This window comes from Synchiropus splendidus, chromosome 17 (assembly GCF_027744825.2).
Source record: "Synchiropus splendidus isolate RoL2022-P1 chromosome 17, RoL_Sspl_1.0, whole genome shotgun sequence".
NCBI lineage: Eukaryota > Metazoa > Chordata > Actinopteri > Syngnathiformes > Callionymidae > Synchiropus > Synchiropus splendidus.
The window spans coordinates 12,245,322-12,273,295 of record NC_071350.1 but is presented as its reverse complement, the minus strand read 5'-3'; the positions used below and the strand labels follow the sequence as shown (position 1 = coordinate 12,273,295).

At 40.7% G+C, this 27,974-nt stretch overlaps 1 protein-coding gene across 11 annotated transcripts in view; it reads left to right on the top strand.

The window, feature by feature from the left end:
* The window catches only part of nbeaa (neurobeachin a), a 74,188-nt gene that overhangs the window by 20,532 nt on the left and 25,682 nt on the right, over positions 1 to 27,974 (top strand). For all 11 annotated transcript variants that reach the window (XM_053848167.1, XM_053848165.1, XM_053848164.1 and 8 more), the window contains exons 2-17: positions 4,615 to 4,846; positions 8,048 to 8,148; positions 9,704 to 9,799; positions 9,941 to 10,062; positions 12,640 to 12,766; positions 14,069 to 14,188; positions 14,977 to 15,123; positions 18,050 to 18,247; positions 18,429 to 18,562; positions 18,951 to 19,059; positions 19,596 to 19,748; positions 22,231 to 22,399; positions 26,408 to 26,487; positions 26,667 to 26,729; positions 27,050 to 27,147; positions 27,882 to 27,974. In XM_053848167.1, coding sequence (XP_053704142.1) covers positions 4,615 to 4,846; positions 8,048 to 8,148; positions 9,704 to 9,799; positions 9,941 to 10,062; positions 12,640 to 12,766; positions 14,069 to 14,188; positions 14,977 to 15,123; positions 18,050 to 18,247; positions 18,429 to 18,562; positions 18,951 to 19,059; positions 19,596 to 19,748; positions 22,231 to 22,399; positions 26,408 to 26,487; positions 26,667 to 26,729; positions 27,050 to 27,147; positions 27,882 to 27,974 — 2,042 coding nt within the window. The remainder of the gene's footprint in view (positions 1 to 4,614; positions 4,847 to 8,047; positions 8,149 to 9,703; positions 9,800 to 9,940; positions 10,063 to 12,639; positions 12,767 to 14,068; positions 14,189 to 14,976; positions 15,124 to 18,049; positions 18,248 to 18,428; positions 18,563 to 18,950; positions 19,060 to 19,595; positions 19,749 to 22,230; positions 22,400 to 26,407; positions 26,488 to 26,666; positions 26,730 to 27,049; positions 27,148 to 27,881) is intronic.

Here is a 27,974-nt window from a genome sequence, read left to right as displayed (position 1 = left end):
CTGAACAGCTCTGCAATCTGGTTAGGACAGAATTAGAAATGGAAAAGCCAGGATGAAAGCCCAAGAAGAGGAGATGTGCTGTGAGTTATACAGTTATCACAATATCTACTGAGAAGATGTGGAGACTGGGCAGGCCATTTTAGTGGTTATCAAGTGTCAAGTCCTTGAACACATCCATATTGTTATATGCATCTATGAAACCTTAATAGCTACGGTTCAAACAGAGATGAGGTTTTCCTCCGCTTTCATTCAAGATAAAAATGTACTTTTTATGCATTAAGTTTTTAAGGCAAGTTTCGTTGCTTGAGCGCAAAAAAATATCACCTTAAAGCTAATAATTTTCCTCTATATACATTATATTTTCTGATCTTATTAATTATTGTTATTGTGTATAACGCAGCCTCTGTATGCAGATGTGTCCCGTTAGCTATATTGACTGACTATTTTTTCTTCATATTGAGGTGTAAAACCTTTCCTGTCTCCACACTGGACCGTGGTAGAGTGTCACAGGGGAGGTGCTCGCTCTCCACACCTCCGAGGCTGGAGCGCTCACTCCAGGGTTTGATGTCCTGTTGTGGGCTGGAGCTGGGACAGGGATGAGGCGAGTCTGGGACAGAGCGTGACTTGGTTTATGACTTTGTCACAGCCAAACTGCACAGAAGCGCACATTCAGAGCTGGACACGCACCGGGCACCTCTTCACTTCTGGAGAGACGTCACTCACTCGGCAACCCCTCCCACATGCAGCGGCCACACACATAGACGAACAGCGCACCTGCAGCAGACACTCTACATTCACTCCTACAAAAGCCTGTTTTAAGGCTTGGAACACATTATTTCTATTTCCATTAATTGTAATGGGAAAAATCGATTCAGATTTTGAACAACTCGCTTCTCGAACGGCCGTCTGGAACGGATTGTGGTCATGAACCGAGGGACCACTGTATTTATTTGCTTTAAATATTCTCCATTTTTAATCCATAAATAGAACTAGGAAACTAAGTATGTTTCCTCCTGGTGACACAAGCCAGACGTTGGGGGAGCAATTATTACTAGCTGCCAAAACAAACATCTCAAACCTGCCAAACCACCGAGGTCAGTGCTCACATTGCCTTGGAGGAAGAGACGGCTGGCACTGCTGAGCTCCCTTTTCCCCCCAAGGTGTGTGGCGCAGCCCGGGTGGTGGTTCATGCCTGTGTTAAATTGCCGAAGCCTAATCGGTGAAATATAGGCCTCTTATAAATGCTCACTGATGTGTTTACTTGCCCTTTTGTACCGGCCTGTGGTCTCCGAATTGGATCAGGGTCTGACGTTGTTGCGGCTTATTTATGCGGAGAAATTCTGGTCCCTAATAAAACTAATTAGCTATCTTTTGTCCAAGTGCGACGGTGCTTTAGTGCACTCAAGTGTTCATCGGCTGCAGTTTTATCGCCCTCTAGGTGGCATTTCTGTTTATGCATCCATACAGTTTGTTTTGTTTGTTTTTAAGTACCTCTTTAAAAACTTAACTAAGAGCGTGCGTCACTGAAGAACTTCAGCTAAGATTCATCTTTCTTATTTAGACATGCAGTCTTTGTATAGTTGTGCGTATCATTATGTGCGATCAGTGTTTCACTCGAGTGTGAGCGGTGATGTAACACTGGCCTGAAGGTGCTCATGCGAACAATTCTGCCTTGTATCGGAAGCATGTTAATACTGACAGGTTATATAAATGTGTTTGAACATGGTGAGCCCCTGCGGGACAGATAATTGCGAGCCTCAGGAGAGGAAAAATCCAATGCTGGACGAATTAATTCATCCTCCATTTATGGCACTTCTCATTCAAGGGTCCTGTCTAATCTGTGCTAATGCTTTGGCAGAGTGCACTGGATCAATGCACTGACGGAAGGAACGAGGATGGAAACGAGCGACAGAGATGGAAAGAATGAACAAGCGTCTCCTCTCGAAGAGCAGAGAGGAATTAGTAGTCCAGAGAAGGACATTGTCCATGCAGGCAGGTGTTTTATTGATGACACCCAAAGGGTAAAACCTGATCTATTACACGGTGACATCACCCATTCGAAAGGAAAAAAAAATGAGCCTCAACCCTGAAATGGTAAAGGTCTTGCTTCCATATTGGAGAACGATAAAATGGGTCAACATGTAATGAATTCTGGTGCTTCTTAAGACGGAAGCAGCCAATGTTCGATTCTAAATCATAATTATGGGCCTCGTGGCGGCCATACTTGGGCTTCACTCTTTTGCATAGTAAAACACAGGATGTTTGGGGTTAAACTGGCTGAAAGAGATGCAAACTCCCCCCTCCATGAAATACAACATATTTATTGTTTTATTCTTTATTGAGTTCATGGTTTTTAGAACATATATAAATGAATTTACTCTATTTAGCATTGTAACTAGCTTGTTATTACCCTTTTAAAAGTTCCTCTTCTTATCACAAATATTTGGTTATGAAGAGATTTTCTTGTTTGTGTTTGAGTTCCATTTCAGGAACACCTTTGCTTTTGGCTTTTCCCTCCATCCTTTTTTTGAAAAGTATGAGACATACCGTGGAACAATGAATAGTGATCTCAGCCCAGTGTGTATTATTATTGTGAGTATTCCTGTGACAGACAGAGCTGTCTCTGAGTTTTATTTGCCGTGCGGATGAAACCTACTGAGACACGTTTAAAAAGTGTGCCTGGCAGGTAACAGTTTCTCGTCTTTTTTGAGCGCTCATGCTGCATTTCCATTATCGTCGAGGTGTTGCTGTTAACTGCACATTTCAAGGTGATCCTCCATCGCTAACAATAGCGTTTCAACAGCGTGGTTGCTGCTGTATTTTGTTCCTTTACGCCTCAATTTGTCTGGAGTATCTTTCGCTGGATTGTGAAGCATCTTCTGAATGGTGGCAGAAATCTCTCTTGCCTCGACTTTTCTGAACTAAAGCACAGAGGTAGTCACTGCTGAAATTGAGCCAAGGCGTGACTCGCTATTAGTCGTGGTGGACAGAAGCTTTATCTTTTACAAAAAGATGTTTGCACATTTTTCTTAATGTCTTGTCTTAATTTAAATTTTTGTTGATGTGCTTGATGGAATTAATTTAATTTTTTTTTTAAGCACTATCATTAGCTGGAAATTCATTTTATACAGCCTACAATACTGCTGTTTATTGCTGATGCAATACATATCCCAATACAGGGGTAACGATATATATCATATAATATATGACTCATCATATATTGCGATACTGTAAGAACCACAATGTATTCTAATTTATGCCATTATTTTAAAGGGGAAGAAAAAAAAATCGCACTTTTCAGAAAAATATTATGGGCTTGAAAACAACATTTTATTTTTGTCTTTTGTTAAAATTCAGTCCAACAGAAGAATGAACAAAAAAACAAAATAATCTACAAAATGAGAAAACAGAAGGACAGTGTTTGTAATTTTAAATATGGTCCTGCAGTTTTGTTTGTTGTATCACAAATGCAGTGCCATGTCCAGGTATTAATTTAATAAACATTGATTTAATTAAATCGACTTTTATATTTATATTTCCTTAGAACCATAACCCGCAGAAACTGGCATTGTGCCCTTAAAACGCTTAGTCCCTTAATGGGTTTTCAGGGGTCCGGGGACCTCCACTCACGCTCAATGTTAACCTTTTAATGTTTCTCCTAAAGTGCTTAGATGAACCTCATAAGCTGGAATTAAACCACTATTGAATTACGATTAACCGCACCCAAAACGTTTTGAGTAGGAACAGTTTGGATATGAAACTCTGGTTTGTTTAAGACCTTGGTCTTCACTGAAATTATTAAAAAGAGGGAGGTAGCTTTCTTTGCTTCCAATCCTGTAGTATATTATATAGTATCTTTACTCACCAGGAACCCTGTTGGTCCTTACTTCTTTGTCGGCTGTAATACATCGTGGGCTTCAACCTCGATATATTACTCAACGGTGAGCGCTTGGCTTGATGGTTTCCCTGGCGACCATTTCCTAGATAGAGCAGAATTCTGTGGATCGACTGTGTGGGTATGCTTGTGTTTGGTACTACTTGAATGTGGGAGTGTGTGGAGCCGAGAGATATGAAGGCTGCGCTTGCCTGTAATTATAGTCCATCAGCCATTAATGGACAGACCATTTGCACTTAAAGCTAAAAGTATCATAACCACTGACTAATGCTATTGGAGAGACCAGGGACTAGACTGTGTGTGTATTTGTGGAAGGGGAGGCAGCCATTGTTAATGCAGGCAGTATTTTAAGAGTGATTGTTGCTCACAGAGACGGACACTATGCTTCCTCCACAGTATCGAGGGAGACAGCTTTCTAGAAAATGGGATTGAGGGGGGGGATGTGTGTGTGTGCTTGCACAAATAGTGTTGTTTATTAGTCGCTGTATGTGAAGCCCAAGCCAGGAGGAATGCTCTCCTAACAACAATGAACATCCGTCAGAAGCCAGACTTACCTGTCCTTCTGACAAAATGTTAAACGCTCTAACAAATCATTTCTCTCCCTCCTTCCACCCCATCATTGCCCCCTTCACTTTCCCCACCCTCTATTACGCCTCTGCCATTCTCTACCGTGTCTTTTCACCCCCCCCCTTCCTCCCATCGCCTGTTTCATCCTTCAGTTGGTGGGCGGCGAGTTTGACCTGGAGATGAACTTCATCATCCAGGAGGCTGAGAGCATCGGTTGCATGGTGGATCTGCTCTCTCACTGTGAGGTGACCTGCCAGGCTGAGATCTGGAGCATGTTCACCGCCATCCTGCGCAAGAGCGTGCGCAACCTGCAGACCAGCACCGAGGTGGGCCTCATTCAGCAGGTGCTGCTCAAAATGAGCACTGTGGACGACATGATTGCAGGTGAGCACCAGTCACTTTCCATTCCAGAATTAAAGACGAGCAAAGCCAGTTATTTCCCTAATACATTGCTGAATAACTTGGCGTGAGTCAGAGGTTAGAGGGGTGAAGAAGAAGTGTGAAGCAGGATAAATCAGAACTGTTGAGAACTATGACTGTTGCAGTGCATTATGGGCCGTGCAGTGTAAGATACCAGTGTCAGGAAGGCGTTGTTTCTGCATTTATTTTAGCCCTTAAAGATCTGACTTGAAGTTATTTAACAAAGACGAGTCATTAAGCTGACATCAGGAGCGAAACGGGAGCTAATCACAATTGAGTCAAGAAGACCAAAGAATACCTGGAGGTAAAAGCTATTAAAGATTTGTTCATGCTGTGCTGCCTCAGGCTTGCAGCACAGGGTAAAAATGGAGTAGAGGCTAAGGTCCTCACTGATATTTCAGTTCAAGTACACAACATGAGCTGGTAAAATGTATGATGATGAATGTGTCTGTGTGAGTTTTGTCAAATTAACTCGCATCAGATTTAGGTTTATTGGGTTATGATGACATATTATGAATCCTTGTTCATATTTGTATACATACACTGATGCATTTTTGTCCCCAGTAATTATAAAATTCATCAGTATAGCAGCCTGATTCTTCCACTCTCTCTGTGCTTAACAATTGTGGGGCATGAAGCAAGATGTTCTTTCATCCTGTGGTTCATGTAGACGACGTATGCTGCCCTTCTCTTACATTTCTGTTTGTTCTTCCTGGTGGTGATTTTCCACAGTGGTGAATACCTTTTTTAAAAATTACACAAAGAGCTTTAACTCCCACGTTCCGCGTTGCGCTGCATGTGTGTAGGTGTGAAAAACAACTGTAACACCATAGAAACAAAACCATCAAGATCATGAGGTAGCTCTCTGCCTTGTGGAGTACAGGATGATAATTTGTGCACACTGGAAAGCAAAGTGCTCCTCAGGACCAGTTTGTCTTTTTACAATTTGGCGTATAAGCATTTATTTATTGTCAAGAGAGTGTGGAGTTTATTATGACTAATCTAATTTAGATTTTCAAATATGTGAATGAGTTTGACAGGATTCTTGTGTCCGCTTTCTTTTGTATCACCTTGCACACACATAAACATGATAAAAATAACACAATAAAGGAAAAACTATATCACTAAGTGCATAAAGGGAAGAGCTTTAGCTGCCTTAAACCTCGCGCTTTCCTGTCATTGGAATGAATGTGTGAAGCCTGTCTGAATTGTTTACATGTTATGAATTTAAAGAAGTGTTTAACACGATTAAATAAAAACGCCCAAAGTGCACTGATCTCAAATTTATTTGAACTACATCTGATAATTGACCTAAATATGAGTACTACGTGTGTACGTCACGTAGACACACACATGCAGCAAAGCTATTATTTTAAGGTAATAAATAAAATAGAAATAAATCCGGTAACATTTGTACCTTTTTTCATACCAAAAAATGTTTTTATTTTAATGATATTGTTTTAGTCTAGTCAGAAGACTGAAAAGTTAGAATTTTCTGAAAGAAAAAGGCTGAATAGTCAGTTGAAGTGAAGCTGGGTAAATACAAGTTATAGGAAATATTAGTTTGTAATGTTGCTGAGCTTCTTGAGTCTATAGGTTGTTTCAGTCAGACTGCAAAGTGGCATATTAAATGTTTGTGGGTGTCTTCTGGGCTCTCCGCGTTCCTCCTGGAGCCTGAAAACAAACTGAGATTGATGACTCATAAGCGGAGAGTCAATGATGGACTTCTGATGGGGGCACATTACATACAGTCCGTGAAGCCAAAAATGAAGAAATGTAAATTAAAGTCTGTGACCAAAGTCTTTTTAAACCAGGAGAAAATATGAAAAGGTTGAACTACAGCATGACATTCTATGCTTAAAATGTGTAAATTAATATTTTCATTTTATAACATTCTCAATATAATTCACAGTTCTTGGAAGGTTTCTTTAAATGGAGAATAAATTGTTAACAGAACTGTGAAATAGAACAGGGTACTGCACTGTTAAAATGAGCATTATTCATTAAAATTATCTCATTTAATTAAACAATATAGACAGATAACAAAAGGACAGAGTTATATTTAGAATTCAAATAGTAATGAACGATAAGCAATTTCTTAGTTCTGTTCCGGCCTCATTCTTCATGCAGTGTAATAGAACACACATTATCATTGAATTCCAACTTCAGTAATCTGTTGACCGACCTGTTCGTTCTGAGGTCACATATGCATAACAGCCCACCGGCACTGCAGGATCAAGTCATGACCCCAACAGGCTGCTGTTGCTACTGCGGTTTTAAGAGACCAAAACACAGTTGCCTCTGACATGAACTTCTTGACCTTGACTCTCCATTAGCAATTCTCCACCTCCCTCTAATCCGTTTTTCAATGCAAAAAATGTTTTTTCTTTTTTTTTAAATTGCCATACAAATGTTTAATGAAGCACGTCTTGTCATGCAACTTCTCGTAACAGATGATCGCGACACCTAAAAAAACACCACTGCCGATGACCTACATGGGCCGATCATAGAAAAACAGCTCAGGGGGATTGAATCTAGGACATTGTGCATTGTGCGTTCCTGCCCATACCAAGCATCTCATTGAGCTCGCCCTCTGCTTCGGTCCCCGTGGTGGGGCACTGGCTAATGAAATATTGTGGGAGCACTAATGGGGAAGAAGAGCCTTTGTAAGCAGATTGGCTCACTGTGCTGTCCCTCTGCCATAGCCCTCACTGATCTGTTGTGGCTGCGTAACGTGAAAGTCAATGAGGCAGGAAGGTCATTTCGAACTGAACAAAATGCTTTTCGCACAGCGCCCCATCGAATTAATTATGTAATTTTACAGTCATGCTAGAAATGTATTTAAATCAATTACAACAGACAAGTATTAGTAAAGTAATTGCCTTGAATGTAGCAATGTTTTACTCGTGATAAAGATCATTATCATTCGTATGATTCATTTATTATTAAAAACCATTAAAGGGGAGAAGTAAATCATTAAAGAATTAAGAATAAAATCCTGCGATACAGGAAGAAGACTCCTGCACCACTGAATGGACTTGATGTTATCAAACATTACTATGGGTTTCTTACTAATAAGCCTCTCAAATTGTGATTCATAGAGAAAGGAAAACAGAGATTAGCATTACTATTTACAACTGTCTTTGTGTTTTTATTTTCTTCCAGACCTCCTGGTGGACATGCTGGGGGTCATGGCCAGTTACAGCATCACGGTAAAAGAATTGAAGCTGCTCTTCAGCATGCTGAGAGGAGACAACAGCATCTGGGTGAGAATGTAGTGTGAATTGTGTTGCAACATTGCAGCTTCTATTTCAGCTTTGACTCATATAGTGCCATGTATAGAATCCAGGTTTAACTTTTATTCTTACTATTCAGTGCTCAATATATACAAAATTAATATCTTAATACAGGGTCTGCTTGATGGGTGACGGTGGAGCTGATGGGAAAATAGTGAAAAATGCATTTTCAGAATTGTACTCTACTCAGTGGCCCACATGCGCCTCTGTTTTTTTATTGAAGTTATTATGGTTGGTAATTATGTTAGGTCACACACAGTCCTGCTGACTGCTAAAAGTTAAAGTGCTTAGTCAGCCAAATGCAGGTCTTAAAAGTCTAATCATACCGTACCTTCTTGCTAATTCCTTCACATATTCTCTAAAGTAATGCCAATGTAGCTCATTTATAGTTACCAAGTTTCACCCTTAAATCTGGCTTTTAAACTTCAGATTTTTGTGGCTGAGTGGTTGTGATAGAAAAAGCATAAAAGTTGAGGCCAATAAAATATTTATTGTGTTTTATACCCAATACACTCTTTCAGGGTTTGCAGTAGCAGACAGAACGCTGCATAGCCTATTTTCCTTAGATAACCTTTCCAATCCAACACTTGGGTTGCGTCGTAGGTTTTGGGGGAGACTGTGAGAAAGTTTTCCCCAAAACAGTTAAGTGAAATTGTGTTTTTGGCAAGTTATATAACTTAATTCATGTTTCCCTGGTGTGTGTACGAGGCACAGCCCTTAAAATGGACTGCAGTGTATAACCTTTTCCATGTGAATTATGGATGATGACCCCCTTTTAAAAGGCGACTCTGAAAAATGGAGATCATCTGCAACATTCTTGTTTGATGGAAAATAAAAGACGGGATAAAAAAATGCAGCATGGAAGGAAGTGCTTTTATTTCGGCAAGACTAAATGCTAATCCAAAGTGAATTAAAAACATGTTTATTTATTTGTTAATGAAGTGCTTGGTGCGAAGGTTACATTAAGCAAAATAGAAGTTTAAAAGAGCAATGAAAAAGTTCTGAAACAATGTGAGGTTAATGGTTCCCTTCAGACCTCCATGCTCCCAACTGATGGGTTCACGAGGCAGAGATGGTGTACAAAGTGTTTTTGGTGCTTTAGCAGATCAATATGGCCTCTTCCCCTCTCGTCAATCTCCACCTCACGCAGGCTCCAGGACAACAGCTATCAACAACCGCTGGTCAATGATCAGTGATCCAGAGAAAGAGCATCAACCTTCCTTTCACTTCTCTCTCCTCTCCTGCCTTGCCTCTCTGAACCCGCTGCCTCCACCTCAATTTCCCCGCTCTCTCCACAGACCCATCGATTCAGGGTTGCCATGGTATTGATGGGGTGTTGTTGTGGGGGTGGAATGATTGAAGGGTTATTGATCCGTTGTGGCAGAGGGGTGATGTCACACGGCGGCTTTACTTTTTAACTGCTTCTCTCCCTGATGCGTCTGTTTGAGAGATAATGGGCAGATGAATGATAATAACTTGACTTCTCCGTCCTCTCTTCTCTCTCTGGCATGTCGTCCTTCCTCAGCCAAGGCATGCAATCAAGCTGTTGTCGGTGTTAAACCAGATGCCTCAGAGACATGGTCCAGATACCTTCTTCAATTTTCCAGGACGCAGTGCAGCGGTGAGACTGATACTCTTCCACTCTGCAGGAACTAACTGATTAGAAACTTCAAAAGCTGCTCCAAAATCTTAACATGGTTTAAAACTCATTTTTTTGTGTGAGCCGATTGGTATAAATGTCGGCTCTGTTTCCCTCCTCCAGGCTATTGCTCTGCCGCCAATAGCCAAATGGCCTTACCAAAATGGATTCACTATCAACACTTGGTTTCGACAAGACCCGCTCAACAACATCAACGTTGACAAAGACAAACCTTACCTCTATTGGTAAGTATTACTCAGCAATCTCAAAGGGTGTTCCAGTGTTTACACTTTAGATAAGGGAACATATATTATCCTCACCAAACTACGTATTCGTATGTGTTTTATATATTATTATAAATTACATACATTAAATTATAAAGAATCCAGGTTTAACTTTTATTCTACTATTCAGTGCTCAATATAGTAGAATACAACTCTACTATATATATATATATATATATATATATATATATAGCAATAGAAAACACTTGAAATAAATAATATTTATATTTTCTTGTTATGTCTTTTTTTCCAAACCATTAACTCAAATCTAAATCCTTATTATTGTCTTTTTATTTCGAAAACTTTGGGATAAAGTGAGCAATAAACATAATGTACTTAGTGCGTAATAAAGCAGTTTTGTTTATAATGCAATAATTACTATAAATAGTGGTCCAATATTTAAATGCATTTTTTAAATTTTGTTGCTAAACATTGCAGGTTTTTGTTTTTGTTAATTCTTTACTTCCTGAAGTTTGCGGAGAATGGCTTCACTCAGGTCATTCAGTTAATAAACATTCTTATCTCATCAGACTAAATAATTCGGAGAGGAAGTGATGAGATAAATACATAATGAGTTACATTACTGTAAATGTCAGGACTCTCCGTGCTGGATGCAGCCCTGGCTTGTCGGGCAGCACCGGACCTCGTTGGCCTCTCTGTGATTGTTGCAAGTGCCGGCCGTTAGCCACCGCGAAGCTTCATTAACTTTGACCTTTTATTTAACCGAAGCCTTTTACGACTAGTTCCCTCAGCTCTACAGCTGCATCCTTGCTGCACCTGCTAGTGTGTCATTAGCCACTGAAAGGCCTTAGAAGTTTACTGTCGAAAAGAGGAATCTTCTTTTTACAAATAACATCTGAGAGAGGAGCTGTTATTGCAATCCTTAAGATGTGGTGGTGTTTCCTTGGTAACTGGCCGTGGGATCGGTGTGTAAGAGGGTGCTGGACTTGGCCGTCCTTGGTTCAAGTGTTATCATTCAGCCCCAGGTCCAGCTGTTGCTCCAGCTGCTCCTCTGATAGTGGCCCGAGCAGCTGCCTGAAGGCCACGATAACACTTGACAACATGTAGCAGGGATGCACCTAAAAGGTTCAAATTTGCTTGCCTACCACCTTCTTCTGTGATCCTCATTGGTCCGTTTTGGAAGCAAAATAGAGGTGAAGCAGTGGGACGGAGGAGGGGAGAGGCATTTTAGGAAGGATTTTCATGTAAATCATGCTGCAAGAAGGTGAAAGGTGCAGTGACTGGACCAGATTTATTTTTTGCCTAATTTGAGTCATGAAATGACTCATTTCGATTTGGAGATTTTTTTGCTGCAAATGACAATTTGTGCAGTGGATGCTGATGTGGTGAGAGATGGTTTTATGAGTGAGAGAAGCAGCAAATTGGAATATTATGGGGGTGAATATGGAGAGTACTTTTCTCTGTCAAAATGATCCATCAACATCAGTGTTTTGCAAGTCTTTAAAGGTTAATAGCTTTATAAAGAGATACCCTGTTAGGCGTGGAGATAAAAACAATGTCTTCCAACAACATGCCATTTTCAGGCTCAGAAATATAATGATTATCTGGGAATGTAGCCGGCATCATAAGGTATCAGAATGTGGGATTTATAGGAACTTCAGCCTCCCTTTAGCTTAGCCTCCTCCCACAAGGAATCTAAGCTAATTGAAATGCAAATGGTCTGAAACTCAATCACAGAGGGGTCAAAAGAGGAAAACTACAGTCCAAGTCAAGCGTAATTAACATTTATTGAATTTTCTAAAACCCACCAAGTAAGATGCAAATTTTATTTAAGTCTTGGGCTGGTTTTTACGGCTGGGTGTTGTTCAGAACCTCACAACTCTGTTGGCTGCGATTTGATCTAGCATCAATTCACATTCTGATTCAAATGTTTTGATGCCAATATATATATATATTCCATATATATATATTCCATGGCTATGTGAACCTATGTGACATGTCACTTCATATGTTGAGCGATTAAAAAATGTACTCTTACACTTCCTGGAGTACAGGAGTATAACATATGATGTTCTGTATAAAGCCGAATGTGCATGAATTTCTTTCCTCCTCACCTCGCATTTTTCTTTAAACAATATCACATCTGAACCATTTCTGGCTGAATATTAAATATGTAGATTTTTGTTCCTTCTTCCAGCTCACATGGGCCCCCTGTTGGTCTCTGTTTTCACTCCAACACTAGTCATTGCCACAGTTTAAATTAAAATCTCTCTAGACAGGGTCTTTGGCCTTAATTGTTTGATGTCTGAAATGTTTTTTGTTTTTCCTATATCCCCCACCGGTAGTATAGAACAAAAATAAATTCAAAATTGACAGTTCTTTCGAATAATTTTGCCTAATGTGATGCAACACTCTATGCGCACTAGTCATTACTGGTGTATAGAGGATGAAGAAAGTTCAAACTGAGGTGCTTCTGTCCTCGTCTATAGTCGGTGATAAAAGGGCATCATTATCTTCCGGCTTTCAGGCTAAAAAAGAAATACCAGCAATGAGTCATTGTTTCTGCTTTCTCCACAGTTTCCGCACCAGTAAAGGAATTGGCTACTCGGCGCACTTCGTGGGAAACTGTCTGATCGTGACGTCGTTGAAGTCGAAAGGAAAAGGTTTCCAGCACTGTGTCAAATACGACTTCCAGCCTCGAAAGGTAAGGCATTCCCACCGTCGCACCGCTCTTCTCAGGCCGCCAGAAATCACAGACCTCGTCTACAGTCAAGTGTGAAGTCACTTCTAGTAGCTTCTTGTAAGCTCAAGGAGGGTTGATAAGATCTGTCAATTAAGACCTTTACACAGCTCTTCCAACACGCTGTCAGCATTCTGCTGTTGCCCCTTCACACAAACACACACACCCTTGATGAAATGGCGCAGTAGCATTTGCTGACCCGGTAAAATCTCTTCACTGCCTAACAAAGTTCCCAGCGGTTCTATTGGATCAATTTATAAGTCACCATGTCTCACGGCATGTTGTGTGCATGTGTTCATGAGTTTATGTGTGAGTTTTGGCTGGTTACACAGGAGTATTTCTAGTGCTTCTGCTGCGTCTTCCCCTCAGGGAATCGTGTGTGTTATCGCCGGGGAACACTCCTTATATGAAGAGATGAAGCCACATTATTGCATCTTATGCGTCTTAGATTAAACAAATCATGAGCACTACTGCAATTTCTACTAATTTTTAGCAGTTGTTTATTTACTTAAAGTGCTGGAATGGCAATTTCTTTGAGGCAGATTATTTAGTTAACAAAATCTTGCGTTTAATAGGCATTGTTGGAATGCTGTTTTTCGCTGTAATTTCAAAGAAGCTGCTTAAAGGTCTTTCCTTTACACATATGTATTGATTGACTAGCGTTTTTCATGATTCTAATTAACACAAAACAGTTTAAAAAAATCATGATAAAAATGTGTTGAATGTAAATAAATACATTTAATTTCATGAAAGTCCTTTGTGTAAATCTCATATTTTGGAATGCAGATGTTTTTGTTGCATAATATTTGTTATATATTAGTAATATTAATTAATATATTGTTACTAAAGTGCTCAAATTTGTAGGAATTCAAATCTACTTCAATATATTTCAAAATAAACATTGAAGTAAACACGACATGTGGAATGGTTGTAGATTCGATTGTTTGAGGCAAGAATTGAGAATTGAGTGAACCTGCCAACTGTCTGTGTGAAGTTTGCGTGAATATTCAGGCACTCTGGTTTCCTCCCTCAGCTCCATAACCTCAATGGCTGTCTTCTTTGCCATGGCTTACTGGACATTTCTATTTCTAACCTTCTTCATCCTCCCATTTAAAACCTTTTTCTCCAACTCTGCCACTTATTGCTCTGCTTCTGCTGATATGCGTCTCTGCACTTAACTAACATGACACTATTTTTACTGATGTATTTAGCAGAACCAGCAAAGCAAATGTCTAATACTAACCAAGTTCTGTCTGTCGTCTGCAGTGGTACATGATCAGTATCGTCCACATCTACAACCGCTGGAGGAATTCTGAGATCCGGTGCTATGTTAATGGCCAGTTGGTCTCCTACGGCGACATGGCCTGGCACGTCAACACCAACGATGTGAGAATGCACTTTTCTCTTCAACCTCTGTAATACTTGGTAGAGAGGAAGCTATGATCTGATGGGTGCAGTTAAGTCATTGAAACTGTACTGTCTGTTAACGCTGAAGTACATTACTTCTCTTCAGTCATTGGCAAACCTCTGATGTTTGTCCTCTGGCTGATAAGTGAAGTTGCTCTTGGACCTTGTTGCTAAACAGAGTTTCCAGGAGCAGGTCGCTTTCTGGATTGAATGTGACCTTGCAAGTGGAGGGGTCATTTTGATCTCTCTGCACTCTTATATAATACAACATGTTTACGTTTTCCTATGCCGACAAAGTGTCGTGTGGTAGAGGGACCATTTCATGTGGCTATTAAATGGATTCTAGAATTCATTCTGTTGCTCCTTTGTATCCGTATTTATTTATTCCAATTTAGCTCACAGGTGCTTGATGGGGTCAGCCAGCGGCCACGTTGCGGTTTAGTGGTCTTACAGCAGAGCAGATTATTACTTGCGACACATTTGTGTGATTTCACCTGCATGGAATCACATCCTGTGTGTTGCGCAGTGCTTGCTTTGTCATTGCGCAACAGACAGGGTGAAGAAAACAGTGTTAACAATGTGATTAACGAAATCTGGTCGCTAAATTTGGTGTGGCAACATGGGACAAGGGCGGGGTGTGTTTTATTGTATTGGAGGATTCATGAGAAATATTCCCTCTTTTTAAATACTACTCACTTTCATTTCATGTATAAACAAACTGGGAACCAGCTTCATGAACTAAGTTAACACGGGTGTATGTTTTACAGAGCTACGACAAGTGTTTCCTGGGCTCGTCGGAGACAGCAGATGCCAACAGGGTTTTTTGCGGTCAACTGGGGGCCATTTACGTGTTCAGTGAAGCTCTCAACCCCGCGCAAATCTTCGCCATTCACCAGCTCGGCCCAGGGTACAAGGTACGACTTCATCATCTCTCGACACTTTGCTGCAAATTAGTCTCATGCATCACTTGCCAACCTGAAGATAATGTCGCCGTTCACATTGTCGGGGAAGCGTTGGTGCCATTGATCTTCCTCGAATAAAGCCTTCGCTGAAGCTGCATTCATGTCACATAGTTCTCACATTAGCAAGTCATAGGAGTAAATATAAAAACTTCTAGACTCTGACTGGTGGAGGACGGTTTTGTTGGTAATAATTCTGGCAAGCTGTGCAGAGATGATCAAAATGCAAAACAGAGCAGCGTCTTCGTATTTCCCACCACCCAGACCTGTCAGGTGGAGCTGTCTTCATCCGGGTAATCTAATAGGTGCATGACTGTTTTTCAAAGTGATGAATTCCACGCACTGTCAGACAGAATATTAAATGCTTGTGTAGATGGATGTATCTATGATAGATGTTGGATTCTGGCTGGGCAACATCAGCTGGGAGTCTGCTACTTTTGCTTTCTTGGTTCATTTGAGGGATCAGACCTCAGAAATCTGGTTAAATTAAATGCACCAGATGGGACTTGTGAATCACCAATCGAAAGGTTGTGATGGGTCTGGGACATCATAACATGAAGATATTGAATACTTGAAACATGCAAATGATTATTTTTTACATGCTAATAATGATGTTCTAAATAACTCTCCCCAAAGTGTGTGTTCTATGCTCTGACTGCTGCATAATGCACGTCTGCCTTTTGGCTTGGCTGGCGGTGACGCTGAGATTCTGCCGCACCTTGCCAGCTGTCTGCTACTTGTGTTGGCAGGCTCTTGGTCATCTGGCCGTGTTCAGCTCGTGTTCACGTTTCTCCAAGGCCGGTGAAATTCCAGCACCATGCGGCTGCAGAGATATTCAGGACTGTGGATGTTTACCAATGTCAGTCAGCCAGAAGCCTGAGCTTGGTGTAAAACATACACTGCAACTTATTCAACTAAATCTTTTTCTTTTTATAATGTGATAGTGAAATTTAGATAGAGAGGAAATAAAAAAGTTTCATCTCAAACTGCAGTGAATCTACATTGATAGCAGAGCACTTGTCTTATTTATTTAAATTATAATGAAGAAAGTAAGTGATTGTTTATGCCTTATAATGTTTTCAGAAAAGAAAGGCTTTTATTTTTTCTCAAAAGAATTGAATCATATTCTCCATAATTTATTCCCAGTGGCATTTATGACAATTCATACCCGCCATCCTCTGTTTTTGTGACGTCGTCTTGAAAACACGTCTGGCCTCGCCAAATAATGACCCGCTGCCTGGGGTTTGCTGTGTCTCTGCCCTGAATACTGATTCCTCTCAGTAGCGCGGCTACAGTTCCTGAGGCTGATCAGTCTGATGATTGCTCCCCTGTATGGAGCGGCATCGCTCCTCAGATGCCCGGGAGAGACCATTAAATGCCTCAGTAGCGCCAAAAGCTACTGTTCTTGAGGCTGTGCAATGAGTCTGTGGATTTTTTTTAGTTTGTTCTGGTAGCAACTATATATGTGACACAGCATTTGGAATCAATGTCTGGATGTTTTTCTCTTGTATGGCAGCCGGGAGATGATGCGTGATGGGATTCTCATGTGCTGTAGTGCGGCGTTCTAGTTTAAGCAAAAGGCTTGCTACTTATCTAAACCACACAGTGGGAGTCTTCAGCCTTGTGACTGCGTTTGATGGCCGACACACTGCGTGCTCTTCAGTGTGCTGCTTTCATGTTCCCCTAATGGTGTGGAACAACAAATAAGTCACGATCGTCGTCTTTATTTTCCACTATACGATCATGTTTAGACTCCAGTGTCACTCAGATCTCCTCGATTGAGTTCCTGGTTGAACAACTCGTCTGAGGTCCAGATGTCCGTACTGTAAAACGCTGCCAACAATCTGGACCTTAATTAATGAAGCGTGTCTGAGTCTGTCTGGACACTCGGATGATAATAAGCCCTTGTTTCGATGTTGATATCTTTTATCAATGGACATCTCATGATGAGTGAGGATTGTTAAAATATTTGGAGTTTTTTGATTGTGATGTCTGCTGCAAGACATCTTGCAAGAATGTCACCTGATCTTTTGCGGGTTTTCTGGGCATCATTTGGCAGAGGATCATCTCAGATCTCTCCATCTGAGCTGGCTGAAGTAGCGTCACACTGTACAGTTTGGCAGTCTGCCATCTAGTGATGTGTCCGCCATGGCCAGCATTTTTCTGCTTCCCAGTGTGAACACAAAGAATGTTGCACGAGTTGATATTTTAATGTAACTGTGTTGATTCTCCTTGTAATACAAAGAAATTCAAATCATCCACTCCACCAAGGTTAGCCAAGGTCTGACTGGTTAACGGATGCGTAGTCAGGATGTTGCTCTCTTTCATGTTTACCACGGTTTTTAGTGTTAAATTTGGAGCAGCTCAATTGAAGCAGCTCAGGGCACATTTTCCACTATAGACCTCAGATGAAAGGTTTGGAACAAGACGGGCCTGCAGGTCTCCGAGCCGCCTTCGGCTTTCCTCTGCGTACGGGCTGAGCACGGCACCCGGGGACCCTCTGACTTGCAGGGGAACAATGCTCTCCACTGAGATAGCCAGTGTGCTTTTATTTGTTATCTGTGGTTCTTTGTGTCTATCAGCAGGCCAGTGAAAATACAAACCCATGGATCTGTGGTGTATAAATAGAACTAGGAGCTGTTGTGCGACCACTTTTACAGGCTATTGTGTTGGTCCTCCCTGCTGTTTATGGCAATATTTTGATAACCAGTTTCAGATTTGTCACTGACTGACTGGCTGTGTTAAGAGAAAACATTTTTCAACTTGAGCTTCTGAATTATTGCCCCTGTTGGAGCAATGTTCATTGACCTTATTCTGTGTTGTCAACCTTTTTCTTAGATTTTGCTCTAAATGTTGACACCCTTCCTCTCCATCTCCACAGAGCACCTTCAAGTTCAAGTCTGAGAGTGACATCCACCTGGCCGAGCACCACAAGCAGGTGCTGTATGATGGAAAGCTGGCCAGCTCCATCTCCTTCACCTACAACGCCAAGGCCACAGATGCTCAGCTCTGCCTGGAATCGTCACCCAGGGAAAACCCCTCCATCTTCGTCCACTCCCCACATGCTCTCATGCTGCAGGTGAGCGGAGCTTCTGGGTCTAATTCCTACGGTATAATTGTCCTATAACTCACTGCAACAGCTGAGGCTTTTAGATGAGCCAACGTTATAGCAGCCAAGGGTTTCTATGAAATTTGTCAGTTTTGGAAAGTCCAACGTCAGTCGAAAAGTTTTCATTTATTCATTCATTTCTTTTTCACAGGATGTGAAAGCCATCGTCACTCACTCCATCCACAGTGCCATTCACTCAATTGGAGGCATCCAGGTTCTGTTCCCTCTTTTCGCCCAGCTGGACTACAAGCAGCTCAACGACAGCTCAGTGGACACCTCAGTGTGGTGAGAAGACACTTGCTCACAAACTGATTTCTATCTTTAGATCATTTGGAGTCATCATGCAGACGGTTTTCCTTTATCTGCGCTGCTCTCAAACAAAGGCAGGAAGTAGCTGATTATACACATCTTTGCACATTAAAAGGCAGATAGTTCATCAGCTTTGTGACGGCTCCCCATCTCACGAGCCCAAGTACGGTTAAACAACATCAGTTATGTTGCTGCTGCAGAAATGTTATCAGTGAGACAATAACAATGAAAGCATGATTGATAAAGCATTTGACTTTCAGTGAGCTCACTAACCAGTGATTTATAATGCATTAGGTTTTCACTATCTTGATGTCTGTACTGCACAGGTAATGAATTGTGTGTTTGTGTGCTGTGTGTGTTGCAGTGCTACTCTATTAGCCTTCCTGGTGGAGTTGCTGAAGAGCTCTGTGGCCATGCAAGAGCAAATGTTGGGAGGGAAAGGCTTTCTGGTGATTGGGTACCTCCTAGAAAAGGTGAGTATCACACCTTGACAATGACTTTATGCATCCTGTTATGAACACGGATACCACTCTGTCATCAATAAAAATGTGGGGATTAAAAAAACATATAATTGACCTTAAAAACAAAACAATCTCCTTTCAAATAAATAACTCGAATATTTATTTTCAAATCTTCAGGAGAATTGGAATCCTATTTTCCTTGTTTTTCAATTACCAGTGACAGAGTTGGCTATAATTTTATTCAGGTTTGTTTGCAGGTCAACTTCTGTGTGCTTCAGTCTGCATTTTTTAAACTATTATTTATAATTTAAACTCCAAAGAAAAGTCATATTTACTTATTACAGATAGTTAAACAACGGAAACTTGTTTGAGTAGATATCTTCTGATACTGGCTTCAGTTATGTAATCTAAAGCTTAAGTAAATAAAATCTATAAACGTCTGCTGATGCATCATGTGAAACAATTCCTTCTTTAAATGAAAAATGAAAGTATGGTATAGTTTTCTCTCAAGATACTGTGATTAAGTTTTGCTTCGTGCCTCTGTTCAGTCGTCGAGGGTCCACATCACCAGGGCCGTCCTGGAACAGTTCCTGTCCTTCGCCAAATACCTGGATGGTTTACCTCATGGTGCGCCGCTCCTCAAACAACTCTGTGACCATGTCCTCTTCAACGCTGCCATCTGGATACACACCCCTGCCAAGGTCTGTTCATTTTTAGTTCCCTTCTTGATATGACCTTGATGTTTGGGGCAATAAGAGCAGCCATCAGTGCAAGACTCATGGATATCATCATGGATATAGAGGTAGGAAAGACAGACTGAAGGGAGAGGAGTTTGTAAAGGGTATTGACTGTGAGAAGCGAGGGAGATGGCAAGAGGAGTATCTGATGCATCACACAGAGCAAAATCACAGAAGGTACATTGAAACAGAACAAAGAGTAAAGGTGACATTTGAAAAGACCCCAGGATCTAAAAGAGATGCTTCTTTTCTGTCTCTGGCGAAACTAGACGTGAGCATTGCTGGCGTTCCCACAAGGGGCCTCAGCTTCTGCCTCCATTATTTTCAGAACTTCCCGATGCCTGTCTTCTCCCCTCTGACCCGAGGATGTGATTGGCTCCTTGGCACGGCGCTGTCTGTCTCCGGGGCTTACATAGTGAAGACAGAGAAACAAGCTTGTGGAGGATTGAGAGCGTGCGAAAGTCAGAGCCTAACAAAGAGTAAACAAATTGATTTTAACTTAAATGTCAGGATAAATCTTGCGGGACTTTAATGATTCCCTCTTGGCTTTCTGACTTGAGTTGAATGCCAATTCTGGAAGCACTAAAGTATTAGACGAAACGTTTCTGTAATTTCGAACGAAAAAGGATGAGAGAAAGAAAGTGAGCCATTTCAGGATCCACTAATATGACCTTCATTTCTTTCTTCTTTCTGACTTTGCCTTTTCAGTCATTAATCACGTTTCAAATTGAAACAAGCAGATCGAGTGTTTTAATGATGAAACTATTACATATTAATGTTGTTTCTAGTTTAAACCTATGGGGATGTCTCCATCTACAATTTTAAACATTAACTTCGCTTATATTTTATTCCACTGTGACAAACAAAACATCATTAATTGCATGCATTTTTCAAGCAGAGAACAACAATGTTTTAGTAGCATCACAGCAAATTCGCTCAGCTTTGTGGCATTGTCGTTTCACTAACAGGGTCTTGTCAGGGTGAGCTGCTGTGACATTTTGAGAGCTTTTTTGTGTATTTTACATTCTCAGGTTGACATTGCTCACAAGCCAAAAATAATACATGACCAAGGCTGCAGACCGTACATGTCTTCTCCCGAGACACTGGTGCCGATAAACCAGTTGGTGACAGACCTAGCCAACTGGAGATCGCCTTTTCTCATGTTTGTTTTCAAAATAAGTTCAGGCCGTGCTTGCATTACCCTGACGCTGATCACACATGAGTAGACGAGAGGGGAGGGGAATGACAAGGAGGCGCAGTGCAGCGGGCTGTCGGTCTTTATCATAGTATAAGTTTAAAGGAGCGAGGAATGACATCAGAACCAGCGTCTTATCCTTTAATAACAGTCTGTCCGTTAATACTGATGCTCACAAAAAAATTACATTAGCACTAACTTATAAATGCTTTAAATATTAAACCCCTCATGAACTCTGGCCAAGGAATTTCTTCAACACAATTACTGGCAGCAATTCAACTGTAGACATTCTGCCGAAGCTGAGCATAATAGGTTTTTCATATTTGATTTTTTATTTCTTGCCGGTTTGGATGACTTGCTGGGATGGTCATATACTTTGTTGCCATGCTTCTCTTTCCTAACTGGATTATGTAACTCTGAGTTTTCAGTTGCATCATGGGAGGCTTGTTTACTACACTCGTTTTGTTTGCAATTTCATGTCCCAAATACTTGAACTGTGGAACACAGAATATTTGAAAATAACCGCAACGAGATTTCTTCCCTGTTTTGAAAGAAATAATAAGTTACTATTATTCCAAGTGTAAATCCAATGCATTTACATTTTTGTCAAGTTGTCCTCGAGTAGTCCAGTAGTCTGTCCAGGGCCCATGTGGAAAATGTTCAATGTTCAAGCCCCCCTTTTTATGATTTCACATGTTGTAATAATCTTTCTTGCTGTTAATATAGCTGCGGGAGTGTCCACTTATTACTTTCCACTACAGATAAACATCATCAGATTGACGTGACTATTGTTTTTTTTCTCATTTTCTCATGCTCGGCCACTTTGCTAATTCCATCCACTTAAAACAGAGGCACCGTGTTAAAGCTGGTCCACAGCGTCACGGCCGCTGTAATGAGCTCGGAGATTTGTGAGGGTGCACCAGTGACAAATCTCTGTTTGGGCAAAGGAGAGAATTGGTTAGCGGAGTCGGAACAGAGGGAAAAGGGAACAGAAGGTGACGCGGGAGGAGGTGGCTTTTGGAGAGCGGCCTATTTAGTGTCAGCACTGCGTAAAGCTTGATCGCTTCAGGCTTGGGCGCATCAAAAATCACAGAAAGAACATCAGAGTTGCTGAAGGGAAGCTCTCTTTTCCTCTTGCTTTCCTCCTGCTGTACAGTTTTCTTTTGTTTTAACGTCATTAACACGTTTGTTCCTCCCCATCAGCGCTGACCTTCTCAGCTTTCTAAGTGCTGTCGTGTATGTTCTGGACAGGTCCAATTATCCCTCTACACCTACTTGTCCTCGGAGTTCATCGGCACCGCCACCATCTACACCACAATCCGCCGCGTCGGCACCGTCCTACAGCTAATGCACACTCTCAAGTACTACTACTGGGCTATCAACCCGCTGGAGTGCAGCGGCATCTCCCCCAAAGGTCTTGGTATGTTGACACAGACGGGAAACGATCATACAGCTAAAGCCAAATGAGTCAAACAAGGACTGCCATTTCAGTGGCATTTGTTTTAAGGCTTGAATGTGACGATTGAAAACACGGTCCCATGGCTCTCATTTGTTCCTCGTTCACCACTTTACACGCACCTTTTGCCCCTAACGTTTCAGCCCATTATACCGAAATGTTGCAGTCACACGGCTAATCAATCATATTATGCAAAAACTGCCCAGATATTGATGAATATGGAATCTCATTCTCCCAGAGGGTCTTTTTTCTTTTCGCCTACCTACTGTTACAAACAATAACATCAATTCAGTTCATCCAAAACACTATCTTTCTGTTTCAATGAGCTCCAGCTTTAACCTAATTACAGTTTTCTTTTCTTCTTTCTACTCTGACCTCATTTATTTTGCAGACATAAACCCAATTTAGAAGCACAATTGATATTCCCTGGGTTGCATCATGTGTAATAAATGGAAATAATTAAATTGAGTGTAATAATCCGCAAACTCATGTAACTACACAATCCTATCAAAGCACCCTGTAGGTCCCCGAAGGTTAATGCACTTCATCTGTTTTTCTACATTATATAAGCTCATGTTAGTTGTTCGCCAAAGATTTCAGATTACTGAAGTCTTGTATGGTCAGTTGAAGTTCAAACCTGTTCATGCTATTAATACTTTAATCTATTGCATTTAACTGGTTGAAATTCTAGGGTTGGGATTATGTGAAATTAAAAACATATCTCCTCTCTAGCTGACATGAACCTAGTGATAAAATTGTACTTTCCTGACCTTTTTTTTTTTTTTTTAATTAATTTCATACTACCAAAATACATCAAGGCAGAGCGTTTTGCATCCCCAAGATATTACGTTGTTGTATAAATGAAGGTAATGTTTTATGTAATTAAGATGCTGCAGATTTGTTTTTGAATAATGCAGTTCCTTATGGAATTGTCAGGTAGATTAATACGTCTTTGCAACAACATATGATTTTGTTTATGATTCATAAATATTAATAAAGAAAAAAAGTAAGCGTAACATTATAACCAGTGTGAGTTGCCGTGAAGACTTAAGACAAAAGGACAGAAGAAAGATAGTCTAAATGTAACTTATATTTTGTTCCTAAAATACCATAAAACAGAGAGAAAATATTCATATATATATATATACATATATATATATGAATATACTCATGACAGCTGCATACCAACAGACGAAAGGCTGCATGTGGCCCCCGCTTTACCCACTGCTGCTTTAAAACAGTTTTTATTGCCTGACATTTTTTAGATAAAGATACAGCGGGTTAAACCACAAGTCGCTTTAGTAATTCTGCCTCAAACCTTTTAGTTTAATCAACTCCTCTCTGGTCCTGGACTTGCTCCTAGCGCATCACACGTTGCCATAACAACAGACAGGTTTGAGCGGTAGAACCAAGCCGGCATTTGGAAATTGTTGAATGGCAGCCTGTTTCTTCATGTGTTTTGTGTTACTGGTTTTTGACTTTTGGGATTCAGCTCCAGAGAGCCGCAGCTGATAACAGCAACAATTAGCCTCTGTCTTCTTCTAATGGTCCTTTGAAGTTAAATGGCGCTGCGGTCCTGGTATGGAAGTGCGCCTACAGTCGGAGTGTGATGCGCATTAATAGAATTAATTTGCATCGTTAGGTATTGAGATGTTAAACACTGGGGCCTTTGTGCCTGAAAATGAAGTCATTTTTGCTCCAGTGAAATAATTTGCCTGAATTCAATTTGCATTTATATGTGAGCGTGTTCTACATCAACTGCCTTGTGATGTTTTTGCTGCACGAAATGGAAAGTGTGAGAGTTAGAACTGTAGCTGACTGAAAACACAAGGACTCTTAAAATCATCAGATGGCCGAGTTCAGTGTTCAGGAAGATCGTTTTGAAAAAGCTGTATCAATTATAGCACCCCATGTTCTGATCAAGTTTCCATTATTTTCTTTTCTTTTTCATCCGTAGCAGATGCATTTCCTAAGGGGCCACGTTATATGGCAAGCCTCTGAAGGCATGATTGAATTTATGAAATAATAAACTTGGCAAAGAAAACAGTATACTGTGGGAGCAAAGATAAACGAAAAAATAAATAAATTTGAAATCAAATGGCTACTGCTGCAAAATAGAAATAAATGATAAGGCGTAAAAGAAAATGGGACATTATTAACATTGGTGTTGGTAGCAAGCTGTCAGAAACATTTCTCTGTGACTAGTTTTATTGTTTAAGTTGGACCTCATGAGAGCCACATCAGTCCATGGAGCATGCAGCTTCGTCCACCACCAGTGACCCCTGCAAAAATGTACTCTCATTCAACAAATCTCATTTAGTGGGGAAAGACGCTCCCAAAAAAAGAAAAGAAGAACAGCAACCATCCAACAGGGATTCACGAATTGAACTGTCAAATCAATATAAAAACATCAAAGGACAGAAAAAAAATAGTCGGTACAAAGTAATTCATTTGTTTTCTGTGCTGTTGTGTTATTCAATGACAAGAACTTGAGCATACCAGTTCGTCTTTGTCTGATGTGAGAAAGTAACACTGGTCTGGAATCTTTCCAACGAAAAACATGCTCAATCATTCACCGATACTGAGATACCATGATTGATGGTGTTGGTCTCCATCTACAAACACGGTTGTGAGCAACAGATCGCTCTGACTCATCACATTGTTTTCCATTTGCAAGAAGCAAAAAAATCAGCTTTTTGGTCGAACTCTTTTGTTTTCTCACCCGCATGCTTGTATGTATCTGTTGAACTCTGCTGACTCTGATGCTGACTCTGATGCAGACTCTTGTCTGCTCTATCTTTTCGTAGCATCTTTAAATTATTCACCGCGTCCTGACACAGCAAAGGGGGGAAATGTAAAATGCAAAGTTGCTGGGGGAGATCATTGATGTTTATGACTTTCACATCAGATCAATGAATCCTTTGTTTGGAATGATGAGGAAGACATGTTCTTGAGAAGAATTTTTGTTAGAGTCGAAGGATGAAAGCGCGCAGGTAGGGAAGCAGTGTCGGGTAAAGTGCCCATTAAAATGAAAACACACTTATTTCTTAAGCTCTTACATCATCCAGCATTGATCGAACTGATGCATCCCTCAGAGTATCTGGCAAACTTTTCCATTAGTAAGTTATTTGGCTGCAGTTTTCGGCCGATTTATCAAAGGCGTGAGTGTGTTTGGCATGTACATTAAGTATCTGAGTTGTCATTTTATCTTGAACAGTTTCTTTAGTACGGATGGGTCACAGATGCCTGCTTTGATGGGTCAAACACACTGTTTATTAAAATTGTTCAAGAATACAAAGCAAAGTGCTAATTTAATTTTGACTTGTTACATGTCAGGTACTAAATTATGTAAGTCCTTTTCAGTTTATGAGGACAGAACATTTTATTAAGGACTATACATTTTATTTACAGATTCTGAATATAAATATTCCCAATTTATCAATTTTAAATAAATATATTAGTAACATATGTTATTATGATGTAAATTGAGAGGTAGTACTTCAATATCTATTTGTATCTTTTTGTTGTATTTAATTTTTAAGGGACAAAAAGCAGTGTTATATGAGAATTGCACCAAAAAACTATTTTGATTTATTTTGATTTCAATATTACTATTATTATTGGTATTTTTTCTTGTTCTGTCTCTTTATCGTGAAGTGTTGAGCTCAATCTCTGTAGTTATATTCTGGTTGCTAAGCTAATGGCATGCTAATGTAGTATTCCATCTTCTTTGTTTGACACAAAAATGTTACAATGCCTCCCATAGACCAGGCATATGTAAGTACATCGAATCCTGCTATATACAAGACATTTAGTATATTAATGTTAGTACTTGTATCCTCTTCATACTCAAGAAAGTGAGATATGTGTCCTGAATAGTTGTTCATTTTTTCCTGTCAGACTTGTGACACATAAATATAGTATAAATTGCTTTTTAATATTGTTGCATTTATTATGTGTATTTTGCTTCAGACGGCCCACGGCCTTCCCAGAAGGAGATCATCTCACTCAGAGCCTTCATGCTGCTCTTCCTCAAGCAGCTCATTTTAAAGGTACGGCGAAATAAAAAATGCCAGAATTATGCATCATTTGTCTCTGAATGATTTGGTTCCTTCAATTTATTGAAGTACTGTGATGGATTATGACTTTTTATGATTTTTTTTCTCTTTAATTTCACCTGTGCGATTGTGTTTTTTGTACTCATTTCTGCTCACTGCCCTGTCCCACTCAGGATCGGGGTGTGAAGGAGGATGAGCTGCAGAGCATCCTGAACTATCTGCTAACCATGCATGAGGTAAATGTTTGTGTGGAAAAAAAAAATGACGAGCAACAATATCGCTGCAGGTAGAAGTGAATCACAAGTTATGATCCTCCGAAATGAGTATGAGTCAGCTTCTCAGCCACATGAAAAACAGTGCAACCACGGAGTGCACACAATGTTCCCCTTTGAAACAATTACATCTATTTTTTGCTCTCATATACCACCTGCTCCCCCGCAGCCCCTTCGAACTCGCCCTTACAAATCTGCTTCTGTTCTCTGAACCTCCTACTTGTCCGTCAGAACAGATACCTTTTATATTCCTTCACCTGTTCAACTTTAACCTCTCGCTGCAGGATGAAAACATCCATGACGTGCTTCAGCTGTTGGTGGCGCTGATGTCGGAGCATCCTGCGTCCATGATCCCTGCGTTTGACCAGAGAAATGGAATCAGGTACATGTGAGAGCTGACTTTATCACTGACAAAGTTCGAGTCGAAGGGAAAAATCTTCCATCTGTCTAGCGACATTATCTTGGAGCGGTGTCGCAGCGTCCCTGACACAGAGTCTTGCATGTCAGAAATGGTTGTTTGTACTTTCTGCCGAGCTTGACATCACCTCCGGTGTGTTCCCTGACAATGACAAAGCGCTCCCTGGCTCACATATGTGAACCTGGAAAGGAGGAAGAGGAATGCTCCTCTTGCTGCTGTCAGGTAGATAAAATACACCAGAGGATTTGTGAAGCTGCGCCTTTCTTTTAGTGCACTCATTGTTGAACCTGATCCATTGAAGATCATGCTCCTCTTGGAATCAGAAAATTGCTTATGGCTCTGTACTGAACTCAACCGAAGAGATTCATTTAATTCAATTTCAGCGTTCGTGGGGAGGGTCTGCAGGGTTGAGGGTTGTTCTTGTCCTGACAGTTATGGAGGAGATGGTGATTTGACGGAATGTTTCCCAGCTTGATGCCCTGCTGCCTGCCTGACAGGAATGATCCAAGGGTTCTGACCTGCTTGGACAAGAGCATGGGTGCTGTTGAAGGGATTCTGGCATCAGATCTTTTTTAATCCAGCTGCTTTTGCCAGGGGCATCATGTACCGAAAACACTGCTGTTTGTTTTCCAACTTGCCAAATAGCATCTATTAGATAAGTACTTGTTTCACCCGATGAAATTGTCTTTACTTCTCAGGGTGATTTGCAAGCTCCTGGCGTCCAAGAGTGAGAGCATCCGTGTTCAAGCCCTCAAGGTCCTTGGCTACTTCCTCAAACATCTCGGGCACAA